General features: G+C 39.8%; 1 protein-coding gene across 1 annotated transcript in view; it reads right to left on the bottom strand.

Moving 5' to 3' along the window:
- The window catches only part of LOC146455586 (uncharacterized), a 325355-nt gene that overhangs the window by 7375 nt on the left and 304524 nt on the right, over positions 1–13456 (bottom strand). The window contains 20 exon segments of the mRNA XM_085094073.1: positions 115–253; positions 637–965; positions 1349–1487; positions 1871–2199; positions 2582–2720; positions 3104–3432; positions 3815–3953; positions 4337–4692; positions 5049–5187; positions 5571–5899; positions 6283–6421; positions 6805–7160; positions 7517–7655; positions 8039–8367; positions 8751–8889; positions 9273–9628; positions 9985–10123; positions 10507–10835; positions 11219–11357; positions 11741–12057. Of these exon segments, the coding sequence (XP_084950199.1) occupies positions 115–253; positions 637–965; positions 1349–1487; positions 1871–2199; positions 2582–2720; positions 3104–3432; positions 3815–3953; positions 4337–4692; positions 5049–5187; positions 5571–5899; positions 6283–6421; positions 6805–7160; positions 7517–7655; positions 8039–8367; positions 8751–8889; positions 9273–9628; positions 9985–10123; positions 10507–10835; positions 11219–11357; positions 11741–12057 (4749 nt within the window).

Genomic DNA, 13456 nt, shown 5'->3' with positions numbered 1-13456 from the left:
AAAAAGTTACGAAAAGTGCTCTTGACCTATGTACACTGCCAATAGCACATTAGCCATTAGTAGAACGTGAGAACCTGTGTGAAGAATACTGGTGAGTATCAAAAGCAATTTTACCTTTGCACCCATAGAGTTCTACTCTCATTGATATGTGACCATGCCAAGCTGTTGGTCGGAAGCGGATGTAGCGTGCCCTGATTGCTGTGGCCAGCTCATGAGAAACAACCGTATCCGAGTCGGTGTTTCCAGCAAACTCCTAAATTAACGAGATAGAAAACTTTAAATGGAAATTCATCGTCACATGTCGATTTCATCAAAGAGTATCATAGGTTTGACGGCGAAAAGGGTATTCCTGTTTAGTTGATTGTTTTTTCGCAATAAAGCTCAAGCAAGAAAGGTTAAACTTTGCATTGCATTGCTTTGATACGTGTAATAAAGTTATGTTGGATCTTGACAAAAAAGGTAGACTGTTGAATTTGAAAACTAATGCCCACAGATGAAAACAAGTTGTTAATGTTTCTACTGGAAAACAAAAGTGAATGCTGAGATATATCTTTCTTAAGAGGTAATGTAGCGTTAAAGGATAGCTGAGGCTACAATTTCTGGGTGAGTTTTCCTTTTCGAAGAAGGCTATGTTACCTTGGGCGCAGTATGTGGTTGCTCGCTATAATAGTGAAAGGTGACGCCGTCCTGACTGTACTGCAGCTTGTACTTGGTTACCCACTGACTGTAAGCGTTCCTTCCTTGTGTTGCCAAACGGGTTACTTTGGTTACCTGATTACCAAGATCAATCTGCAACCACTGATTGACATCATTGGTGCGAGCTGACCATGATCCTGCTTTACCTGGAGATTTCTGAAAGTGTAATCTTCCCTGGAATGCGGCATGATTAGCGTCCCACTGTGACGAAGCACTGATTTGTGCGTCAGAGATGGCACCGCTTTCCACGCCCAGAACTTCTTGACATTCTGAAAAAGGAACACATCATGTCGAGTCTTAGAGAAAATTAAAATCGTAATTTTTGAGAAACGCATCACTGTTTGCAAAATACTGATGAGAAAAATTTTAATTGACGTAGAATGGAAAAAAAGACGTAGAGCTTCTTGACATTCTGCGAAGGAACACATCATGTCGAGTCTTGGAGAAAATTCAAATCGTAAGTTTTGAGAAACCCATCACTGTTTGCAAAATACCGGTGGGAAACATTTTTATCGACGTAGTAGTGAATAGAATTGAAAAAAAGTTACGAAAAGTGCTCTTGACCTATGTACACTGCCAATAGCACATTAGCCATTAGTAGAACGTGAGAACCTGTGTGAAGAATAGTTGTGAGTATCAAAAGCAATTTTACCTTTGCACCCATAGAGTTCTACTCTCATTGATATGTGACCATGCCAAGCTGTTGGTCGGAAGCGGATGTAGCGTGCCCTGATTGCTGTGGCCAGCTCATGAGAAACAACCGTATCCGAGTCGGTGTTTCCAGCAAACTCCTAAATTAACGAGATAGAAAACTTTAAATGGAAATTCATCGTCACATGTCGATTTCATCAAAGAGTATCATAGGTTTGACGGCGAAAAGGGTATTTCTGTTTAGTTGATTGTTTTTTCGCAATAAAGCTCAAGCAGGAAAAGTTAAACTGGGCATTGCATTGCTTTGATACGTGTAATAAAGTTATGTTGGATCTTGACAAAAAAGGTAGACTGTTGAATTTGAAAACTAATGCCCACAGATGAAAACAAGTTGTTTATGTTTCTACTGGAAAACAAAAGTGAATGCTGAGATATATCTTTCTTAAGAGGTAATGTAGCGTTAAAGGATAGCTGAGACTACAATTTCTGGGTGAGTTTTCCTTTTCGAAGAAGGCTATGTTACCTTGGGCGCAGTATGTGGTTGCTCGCTATAATAGTGAAAGGTGACGCCGTCCTGACTGTACTGCAGCTTGTACTTGGTTACCCACTGACTGTAAGCGTTCCTTCCTTGTGTTGCCAAACGGGTTACTTTGGTTACCTGATTACCAAGATCAATCTGCAACCACTGATTGACATCATTGGTGCGAGCTGACCATGATCCTGCTTTACCTGGAGATTTCTGAAAGTGTAATCTTCCCTGGAATGCGGCATGATTAGCGTCCCACTGTGACGAAGCACTGATTTGTGCGTCAGAGATGGCACCGCTTTCCACGCCCAGAGCTTCTTGACATTCTGCAAAGGAACACATCATGTCGACTCTTAGAGAAAATTAAAATCGTAATTTTTGAGAAACGCATCACTGTTTGCAAAATACTGATGAGAAAAATTTTAATTGACGTAGAATTGAAAAAAAGACGTAGAGCTTCTTGACATTCTGCGAAGGAACACATCATGTCGAGTCTTGGAGAAAATTCAAATCGTAAGTTTTGAGAAACCCATCACTGTTTGCAAAATACCGGTGGGAAACATTTTTATCGACGTAGTAGTGAATAGAATTGAAAAAAAGTTACGAAAAGTGCTCTTGACCTATGTACACTGCCAATAGCACATTAGCCATTAGTAGAACGTGAGAACCTGTGTGAAGAATAGTTGTGAGTATCAAAAGCAATTTTACCTTTGCACCCATAGAGTTCTACTCTCATTGATATGTGACCATGCCAAGCTGTTGGTCGGAAGCGGATGTAGCGTGCCCTGATTGCTGTGGCCAGCTCATGAGAAACAACCGTATCCGAGTCGGTGTTTCCAGCAAACTCCTAAATTAACGAGATAGAAAACTTTAAATGGAAATTCATCGTCACATGTCGATTTCATCAAAGAGTATCATAGGTTTGACGGCGAAAAGGGTATTTCTGTTTAGTTGATTGTTTTTTCGCAATAAAGCTCAAGCAGGAAAAGTTAAACTGGGCATTGCATTGCTTTGATACGTGTAATAAAGTTATGTTGGATCTTGACAAAAAAGGTAGACTGTTGAATTTGAAAACTAATGCCCACAGATTAAAACAAGTTGTTTATGTTTCTACTGGAAAACAAAAGTGAATGCTGAGATATATCTTTCTTAAGAGGTAATGTAGCGTTAAAGGATAGCTGAGACTACAATTTCTGGGTGAGTTTTCCTTTTCGAAGAAGGCTATGTTACCTTGGGCGCAGTATGTGGTTGCTCGCTATAATAGTGAAAGGTGACGCCGTCCTGACTGTACTGCAGCTTGTACTTGGTTACCCACTGACTGTAAGCGTTCCTTCCTTGTGTTGCCAAACGGGTTACTTTGGTTACCTGATTACCAAGATCAATCTGCAACCACTGATTGACATCATTGGTGCGAGCTGACCATGATCCTGCTTTACCTGGAGATTTCTGAAAGTGTAATCTTCCCTGGAATGCGGCATGATTAGCGTCCCACTGTGACGAAGCACTGATTTGTGCGTCAGAGATGGCACCGCTTTCCACGCCCAGAGCTTCTTGACATTCTGCAAAGGAACACATCATGTCGAGTCTTAGAGAAAATTAAAATCGTAATTTTTGAGAAACGCATCACTGTTTGCAAAATACTGATGAGAAAAATTTTAATTGACGTAGAATTGAAAAAAAGACGTAGAGCTTCTTGACATTCTGCGAAGGAACACATCATGTCGAGTCTTGGAGAAAATTCAAATCGTAAGTTTTGAGAAAGCCATCACTGTTTGCAAAATACCGGTGGGAAACATTTTTATCGACGTAGTAGTGAATAGAATTGAAAAAAAGTTACGAAAAGTGCTCTTGACCTATGTACACTGCCAATAGCACATTAGCCATTAGTAGAACGTGAGAACCTGTGTGAAGAATAGTTGTGAGTATCAAAAGCAATTTTACCTGTGCACCCATAGAGTTCTACTCTCATTGATATGTGACCATGCCAAGCTGTTGGTCGGAAGCGGATGTAGCGTGCCCTGATTGCTGTGGCCAGCTCATGAGAAACAACCGTATCCGAGTCGGTGTTTCCAGCAAACTCCTAAATTAACGAGATAGAAAACTTTAAATGGAAATTCATCGTCACATGTCGATTTCATCAAAGAGTATCATAGGTTTGACGGCGAAAAGGGTATTCCTGTTTAGTTGATTGTTTTTTCGCAATAAAGCTCAAGCAGGAAAAGTTAAACTGGGCATTGCATTGCTTTGATACGTGTAATAAAGTTATGTTGGATCTTGACAAAAAAGGTAGACTGTTGAATTTGAAAACTAATTCCCACAGATGAAAACAAGTTGTTAATGTTTCTACTGGAAAACAAAAGTGAATGCTGAGATATATCTTTCTTAAGAGGTAATGTAGCGTTAAAGGATAGCTGAGACTACAATTTCTGGGTGAGTTTTCCTTTTCGAAGAAGGCTATGTTACCTTGGGCGCAGTATGTGGTTGCTCGCTATAATAGTGAAAGGTGACGCCGTCCTGACTGTACTGCAGCTTGTACTTGGTTACCCACTGACTGTAAGCGTTCCTTCCTTGTGTTGCCAAACGGGTTACTTTGGTTACCTGATTACCAAGATCAATCTGCAACCACTGATTGACATCATTGGTGCGAGCTGACCATGATCCTGCTTTACCTGGAGATTTCTGAAAGTTTAATCTTCCCTGGAATGCGGCATGATTAGCGTCCCACTGTGACGAAGCACTGATTTGTGCGTCAGAGATGGCACCGCTTTCCACGCCCAGAGCTTCTTGACATTCTGAAAAAGGAACACATCATGTCGAGTCTTAGAGAAAATTAAAATCGTAATTTTTGAGAAACCCATCACTGTTTGCAAAATACTGATGGGAAAAACTTTTATCGACGTAGAATTGAAAAAAAGACGTAGAGCTTTTTGATATTCTGCGAAGGAACACATCATGTCGAGTCTTGGAGAAAATTTAAGTCATAATTTTTGAGAAACCCATCACTGTTTGCAAAATACCGGTGGGAAACATTTTTATCGACGTAGTAGTAATTAGAATTGAAAAAAAGTTACGAAAAATGCTCTTGACCTATGTACACTGCCAATAGCACATTAGCCATTAGTAGAACGTGAGAACCTGTGTGAAGAATAGTTGTGAGTATCAAAAGCAATTTTACCTGTGCACCCATAGAGTTCTACTCTCATTGATATGTGACCATGCCAAGCTGTTGGTCGGAAGCGGATGTAGCGTGCCCTGATTGCTGTGGCCAGCTCATGAGAAACAACCGTATCCGAGTCGGTGTTTCCAGCAAACTCCTAAATTAACGAGATAGAAAACTTTAAATGGAAATTCATCGTCACATGTCGATTTCATCAAAGAGTATCATAGGTTTGACGGCGAAAAGGGTATTCCTGTTTAGTTGATTGTTTTTTCACAATAAAGCTCAAGCAAGAAAAGTTAAACTGGGCATTGCATTGCTTTGATACGTGTAATAATGTTATGTTGGATCTTGACAAAAAAGGTAGACTGTTGAATTTGAAAACTAATGCCCACAGATGAAAACAAGTTGTTTATGTTTCTACTGGAAAACAAAAGTGAATGCTGAGATATATCTTTCTTAAGAGGTAATGTAGCGTTAAAGGATAGCTGAGACTACAATTTCTGGGTGAGTTTTCCTTTTCGAAGAAGGCTATGTTACCTTGGGCGCAGTATGTGGTTGCTCGCTATAATAGTGAAAGGTGACGCCGTCCTGACTGTACTGCAGCTTGTACTTGGTTACCCACTGACTGTAAGCGTTCCTTCCTTGTGTTGCCAAACGGGTTACTTTGGTTACCTGATTACCAAGATCAATCTGCAACCACTGATTGACATCATTGGTGCGAGCTGACCATGATCCTGCTTTACCTGGAGATTTCTGAAAGTGTAATCTTCCCTGGAATGCGGCATGATTAGCGTCCCACTGTGACGAAGCACTGATTTGTGCGTCAGAGATGGCACCGCTTTCCACGCCCAGAGCTTCTTGACATTCTGAAAAAGGAACACATCATGTCGAGTCTTAGAGAAAATTAAAATCGTAATTTTTGAGAAACCCATCACTGTTTGCAAAATACTGATGGGAAAAACTTTTATCGACGTAGAATTGAAAAAAAGACGTAGAGCTTTTTGATATTCTGCGAAGGAACACATCATGTCGAGTCTTGGAGAAAATTTAAGTCATAATTTTTGAGAAACCCATCACTGTTTGCAAAATACCGGTGGGAAACATTTTTATCGACGTAGTAGTAATTAGAATTGAAAAAAAGTTACGAAAAGTGCTCTTGACCTATGTACACTGCCAATAGCACATTAGCCATTAGTAGAACGTGAGAACCTGTGTGAAGAATAGTTGTGAGTATCAAAAGCAATTTTACCTTTGCACCCATAGAGTTCTACTCTCATTGATATGTGACCATGCCAAGCTGTTGGTCGGAAGCGGATGTAGCGTGCCCTGATTGCTGTGGCCAGCTCATGAGAAACAACCGTATCCGAGTCGGTGTTTCCAGCAAACTCCTAAATTAACGAGATAGAAAACTTTAAATGGAAATTCATCGTCACATGTCGATTTCATCAAAGAGTATCATAGGTTTGACGTCAAAAAGGGTATTCCTGTTTAGTTGATTGTTTTTTCGCAATAAAGCTCAAGCAAGAAAAGTTAAACTGGGCATTGCATTGCTTTGATACGTGCAATAAAGTTATGTTGGATCTTGACAAAAAAGGTAGACTGTTGAATTTGAAAACTAATGCCCACAGATGAAAACAAGTTGTTAATGTTTCTACTGGAAAACAAAAGTGAATGCCGAGATATATCTTTCTTAAGAGGTAATGTAGCGTTAAAGGATAGCTGAGACTACAATTTCTGGGTGAGTTTTCCTTTTCGAAGAAGGCTATGTTACCTTGGGCGCAGTATGTGGTTGCTCGCTATAATAGTGAAAGGTGACGCCGTCCTGACTGTACTGCAGCTTGTACTTGGTTACCCACTGACTGTAAGCGTTCCTTCCTTGTGTTGCCAAACGGGTTACTTTGGTTACCTGATTACCAAGATCAATCTGCAACCACTGATTGACATCATTGGTGCGAGCTGACCATGATCCTGCTTTACCTGGAGATTTCTGAAAGTGTAATCTTCCCTGGAATGCGGCATGATTAGCGTCCCACTGTGACGAAGCACTGATTTGTGCGTCAGAGATGGCACCGCTTTCCACGCCCAGAGCTTCTTGACATTCTGAAAAAGGAACACATCATGTCGAGTCTTAGAGAAAATTAAAATCGTAATTTTTGAGAAACCCATCACTGTTTGCAAAATACTGATGGGAAAAACTTTTATCGACGTAGAATTGAAAAAAAGACGTAGAGCTTTTTGATATTCTGCGAAGGAACACATCATGTCGAGTCTTGGAGAAAATTTAAGTCATAATTTTTGAGAAACCCATCACTGTTTGCAAAATACCGGTGGGAAACATTTTTATCGACGTAGTAGTAATTAGAATTGAAAAAAAGTTACGAAAAATGCTCTTGACCTATGTACACTGCCAATAGCACATTAGCCATTAGTAGAACGTGAGAACCTGTGTGAAGAATAGTTGTGAGTATCAAAAGCAATTTTACCTGTGCACCCATAGAGTTCTACTCTCATTGATATGTGACCATGCCAAGCTGTTGGTCGGAAGCGGATGTAGCGTGCCCTGATTGCTGTGGCCAGCTCATGAGAAACAACCGTATCCGAGTCGGTGTTTCCAGCAAACTCCTAAATTAACGAGATAGAAAACTTTAAATGGAAATTCATCGTCACATGTCGATTTCATCAAAGAGTATCATAGGTTTGACGGCGAAAAGGGTATTCCTGTTTAGTTGATTGTTTTTTCACAATAAAGCTCAAGCAAGAAAAGTTAAACTGGGCATTGCATTGCTTTGATACGTGTAATAATGTTATGTTGGATCTTGACAAAAAAGGTAGACTGTTGAATTTGAAAACTAATGCCCACAGATGAAAACAAGTTGTTTATGTTTCTACTGGAAAACAAAAGTGAATGCTGAGATATATCTTTCTTAAGAGGTAATGTAGCGTTAAAGGATAGCTGAGACTACAATTTCTGGGTGAGTTTTCCTTTTCGAAGAAGGCTATGTTACCTTGGGCGCAGTATGTGGTTGCTCGCTATAATAGTGAAAGGTGACGCCGTCCTGACTGTACTGCAGCTTGTACTTGGTTACCCACTGACTGTAAGCGTTCCTTCCTTGTGTTGCCAAACGGGTTACTTTGGTTACCTGATTACCAAGATCAATCTGCAACCACTGATTGACATCATTGGTGCGAGCTGACCATGATCCTGCTTTACCTGGAGATTTCTGAAAGTGTAATCTTCCCTGGAATGCGGCATGATTAGCGTCCCACTGTGACGAAGCACTGATTTGTGCGTCAGAGATGGCACCGCTTTCCACGCCCAGAGCTTCTTGACATTCTGAAAAAGGAACACATCATGTCGAGTCTTAGAGAAAATTAAAATCGTAATTTTTGAGAAACCCATCACTGTTTGCAAAATACTGATGGGAAAAACTTTTATCGACGTAGAATTGAAAAAAAGACGTAGAGCTTTTTGATATTCTGCGAAGGAACACATCATGTCGAGTCTTGGAGAAAATTTAAGTCATAATTTTTGAGAAACCCATCACTGTTTGCAAAATACCGGTGGGAAACATTTTTATCGACGTAGTAGTAATTAGAATTGAAAAAAAGTTACGAAAAGTGCTCTTGACCTATGTACACTGCCAATAGCACATTAGCCATTAGTAGAACGTGAGAACCTGTGTGAAGAATAGTTGTGAGTATCAAAAGCAATTTTACCTTTGCACCCATAGAGTTCTACTCTCATTGATATGTGACCATGCCAAGCTGTTGGTCGGAAGCGGATGTAGCGTGCCCTGATTGCTGTGGCCAGCTCATGAGAAACAACCGTATCCGAGTCGGTGTTTCCAGCAAACTCCTAAATTAACGAGATAGAAAACTTTAAATGGAAATTCATCGTCACATGTCGATTTCATCAAAGAGTATCATAGGTTTGACGGCGAAAAGGGTATTCCTGTTTAGTTGATTGTTTTTTCGCAATAAAGCTCAAGCAAGAAAAGTTAAACTGGGCATTGCATTGCTTTGATACGTGCAATAAAGTTATGTTGGATCTTGACAAAAAAGGTAGACTGTTGAATTTGAAAACTAATGCCCACAGATGAAAACAAGTTGTTAATGTTTCTACTGGAAAACAAAAGTGAATGCCGAGATATATCTTTCTTAAGAGGTAATGTAGCGTTAAAGGATAGCTGAGACTACAATTTCTGGGTGAGTTTTCCTTTTCGAAGAAGGCTATGTTACCTTGGGCGCAGTATGTGGTTGCTCGCTATAATAGTGAAAGGTGACGCCGTCCTGACTGTACTGCAGCTTGTACTTGGTTACCCACTGACTGTAAGCGTTCCTTCCTTGTGTTGCCAAACGGGTTACTTTGGTTACCTGATTACCAAGATCAATCTGCAACCACTGATTGACATCATTGGTGCGAGCTGACCATGATCCTGCTTTACCTGGAGATTTCTGAAAGTGTAATCTTCCCTGGAATGCGGCATGATTAGCGTCCCACTGTGACGAAGCACTGATTTGTGCGTCAGAGATGGCACCGCTTTCCACGCCCAGAGCTTCTTGACATTCTGAAAAAGGAACACATCATGTCGAGTCTTAGAGAAAATTAAAATCGTAATTTTTGAGAAACCCATCACTGTTTGCAAAATACTGATGGGAAAAACTTTTATCGACGCAGAATTGAAAAAAAGACGTAGAGCTTTTTGATATTCTGCGAAGGAACACATCATGTCGAGTCTTGGAGAAAATTTAAGTCATAATTTTTGAGAAACCCATCACTGTTTGCAAAATACCGGTGGGAAACATTTTTATCGACGTAGTAGTAATTAGAATTGAAAAAAAGTTACGAAAAATGCTCTTGACCTATGTACACTGCCAATAGCACATTAGCCATTAGTAGAACGTGAGAACCTGTGTGAAGAATAGTTGTGAGTATCAAAAGCAATTTTACCTTTGCACCCATAGAGTTCTACTCTCATTGATATGTGACCATGCCAAGCTGTTGGTCGGAAGCGGATGTAGCGTGCCCTGATTGCTGTGGCCAGCTCATGAGAAACAACCGTATCCGAGTCGGTGTTTCCAGCAAACTCCTAAATTAACGAGATAGAAAACTTTAAATGGAAATTCATCGTCACATGTCGATTTCATCAAAGAGTATCATAGGTTTGACGGCGAAAAGGGTATTCCTTTTTAGTTGATTGTTTTTTCGCAATAAAGCTCAAGCAAGAAAAGTTAAACTGGGCATTGCATTGCTTTGATACGTGCAATAAAGTTATGTTGGATCTTGACAAAAAAGGTAGACTGTTGAATTTGAAAACTAATGCCCACCGATGAAAACAAGTTGTTAATGTTTCTACTGGAAAACAAAAGTGAATGCTGAGATATATCTTTCTTAAGAGGTAATGTAGCGTTAAAGGATAGCTGACACTACAATTTCTGGGTGAGTTTTCCTTTTCGAAGAAGGCTATGTTACCTTGGGCGCAGTATGTGGTTGCTCGCTATAATAGTGAAAGGTGACGCCGTCCTGACTGTACTGCAGCTTGTACTTGGTTACCCACTGACTGTAAGCGTTCCTTCCTTGTGTTGCCAAACGGGTTACTTTGGTTACCTGATTACCAAGATCAATCTGCAACCACTGATTGACATCATTGGTGCGAGCTGACCATGATCCTGCTTTACCTGGAGATTTCTGAAAGTGTAATCTTCCCTGGAATGCGGCATGATTAGCGTCCCACTGTGACGAAGCACTGATTTGTGCGTCAGAGATGGCACCGCTTTCCACGCCCAGAGCTTCTTGACATTCTGAAAAAGGAACACATCATGTCGAGTCTTAGAGAAAATTAAAATCGTAATTTTTGAGAAACCCATCACTGTTTGCAAAATACTGATGGGAAAAACTTTTATCGACGTAGAATTGAAAAAAAGACGTAGAGCTTTTTGATATTTAGCGAAGGAACACATCATGTCGAGTCTTGGAGAAAATTTAAGTCATAATTTTTGAGAAACCCATCACTGTTTGCAAAATACCGGTGGGAAACATTTTTATCGACGTAGTAGTAATTAGAATTGAAAAAAAGTTACGAAAAATGCTCTTGACCTATGTACACTGCCAATAGCACATTAGCCATTAGTAGAACGTGAGAACCTGTGTGAAGAATAGTTGTGAGTATCAAAAGCAATTTTACCTTTGCACCCATAGAGTTCTACTCTCATTGATATGTGACCATGCCAAGCTGTTGGTCGGAAGCGGATGTAGCGTGCCCTGATTGCTGTGGCCAGCTCATGAGAAACAACCGTATCCGAGTCGGTGTTTCCAGCAAACTCCTAAATTAACGAGATAGAAAACTTTAAATGGAAATTCATCGTCACATGTCGATTTCATCAAAGAGTATCATAGGTTTGACGGCGAAAAGGGTATTCCTTTTTAGTTGATTGTTTTTTCGCAATAAAGCTCAAGCAAGAAAAGTTAAACTGGGCATTGCATTGCTTTGATACGTGCAATAAAGTTATGTTGGATCTTGACAAAAAAGGTAGACTGTTGAATTTGAAAACTAATGCCCACCGATGAAAACAAGTTGTTAATGTTTCTACTGGAAAACAAAAGTGAATGCTGAGATATATCTTTCTTAAGAGGTAATGTAGCGTTAAAGGATAGCTGAGACTACAATTTCTGGGTGAGTTTTCCTTTTCGAAGAAGGCTATGTTACCTTGGGTGCAGTATGTGGTTGCTCGCTATAATAGTGAAAGGTGACGCCGTCTTGACTGTACTGCAGCTTGTACTTGGTTACCCACTGACTGTAAGCGTTCCTTCCTTGTGTTGCCAAACGGGTTACTTTGGTTACCTGATTACCAAGATCAATCTGCAGCCACTGATTGACATCATTGGTGCGAGCTGACCATGATCCTGCTTTACCTGGAGATTTCTGAAAGTGTAATCTTCCCTGGATGGCGGCATGATTAGCGTCCCACTGTGACGAAGCACTGATTTGTGCGTCAGAGATGGCGCCGTTTTCCACGCCCAGAGCTCCTTGACATTCTGCAAAGGAACACATCACGTTGATTGTTAATGCGAACGATTTTTACCGTATACCTTTTTAAAAAGAAATGAGGGCGTCAGTTAATTAACACTCATTGTAAAAAATTTGTGTTAAGTCGCGATAATTTTCTGCCTAGTGTGCGTGTTGATCAGCGGTACAGTTTGATGAAGCACCTGTTTGTTTGTCAAAAATGGCACCTCTTTTCACGGGTTGAGCTTGTTGACATTCTGAAAGTCTATTTTTTAGTTGGAGTGGGAAGTTTTCTTAGTGGCAGATTTTTTGTTAGGTTGTTAATTGAAATGATATATTCTGGACGTATAGAGTTTTTTTCTTAGCACTTTTCTGAAACAGCACTCGGATTTCTTTTTTCCGAGAATGCTTGTGTCAGTTTCTAGAATAATACATCATTCTGATTCATTCACCAGGCTGGAAATATACCATCACATTTATTTTATATGTTCTGAAATTGTTAGCATTTCTTGTTTTGAATTGTTTCTGTCAAGTTTTGTTTTAGTAATTACCACTATTTAACAAGTAGATAGTTTTAGTTTTAAAGGAATACATGTGGCGATGTCGCTGAGGTCACCGTAAGTTGTACAGAGATTTTGAAAATCCGTTGGAATACATAATAACAAAAAGTACATGCAAAGCATGCAGAACATCCCTCGAGAAAAGTTTCAGAGGCTTACTTACTGTTTATTTCTATTAATTTCTACCACTACATCTAACTAAGGACAATACTTTTACGACAATAGTACAGTACATAGGGAGTTGTTCAACTCTGCCTCAAAAGAAAATATGTAGCCGTTAGTGGAAGAATGTTGCTATCCTTAGAGCGCTTCGTCTACACATTTTTTACAAAATGTTTTGTACAGGCTGTGATGCCTGCAAGAGTGGCAAGACCTGTGGAAATCTTTCTAGGCGTATATGTCAACATTTCTCTTTGGAAAAGTCCTCTCACATTTATAACTACCTATCTCGTTTTTAATTTCGCCGCGACTCCTGTTCTCCACATTGTTTTGAAATCATAGATTCTGCGTCGACCATATTTCAATTTCATGTGTGCATATTAAGTGGATAAAACCCAGCTTAAAACAACAAGTCAAACATGTTAATTAACAATTTCGCCCTTACCCTATTATATAATTTTAACCCTAGTTGTTATAGAACATTTGTAACAATTAGTCAATTATGTATATATGTTTCGTTGCTTTATATTCTAGAGGTTTTTCATGATCGCTTTACGACTGACGATGAGGTGAGCCATATCGAAACATGTGTTACATTGAAAATATCTTTTTATTTATAAAGGCACCTAGTATGTATTTCCTGCTGTCTCGAACACTCTAACAAGTACGAATAGTCTTTTATGAAGGTGGACACTTA

Source organism: Pavona decussata, unplaced genomic scaffold (genome assembly GCF_977016875.1).
Source record: "Pavona decussata unplaced genomic scaffold, jaPavDecu1.1 SCAFFOLD_272, whole genome shotgun sequence".
Classification (NCBI taxonomy): domain Eukaryota; kingdom Metazoa; phylum Cnidaria; class Anthozoa; order Scleractinia; family Agariciidae; genus Pavona; species Pavona decussata.
The sequence above is the reverse complement of the archived record's forward strand: the minus strand, read 5'-3'. Positions and strand labels throughout refer to the sequence as shown.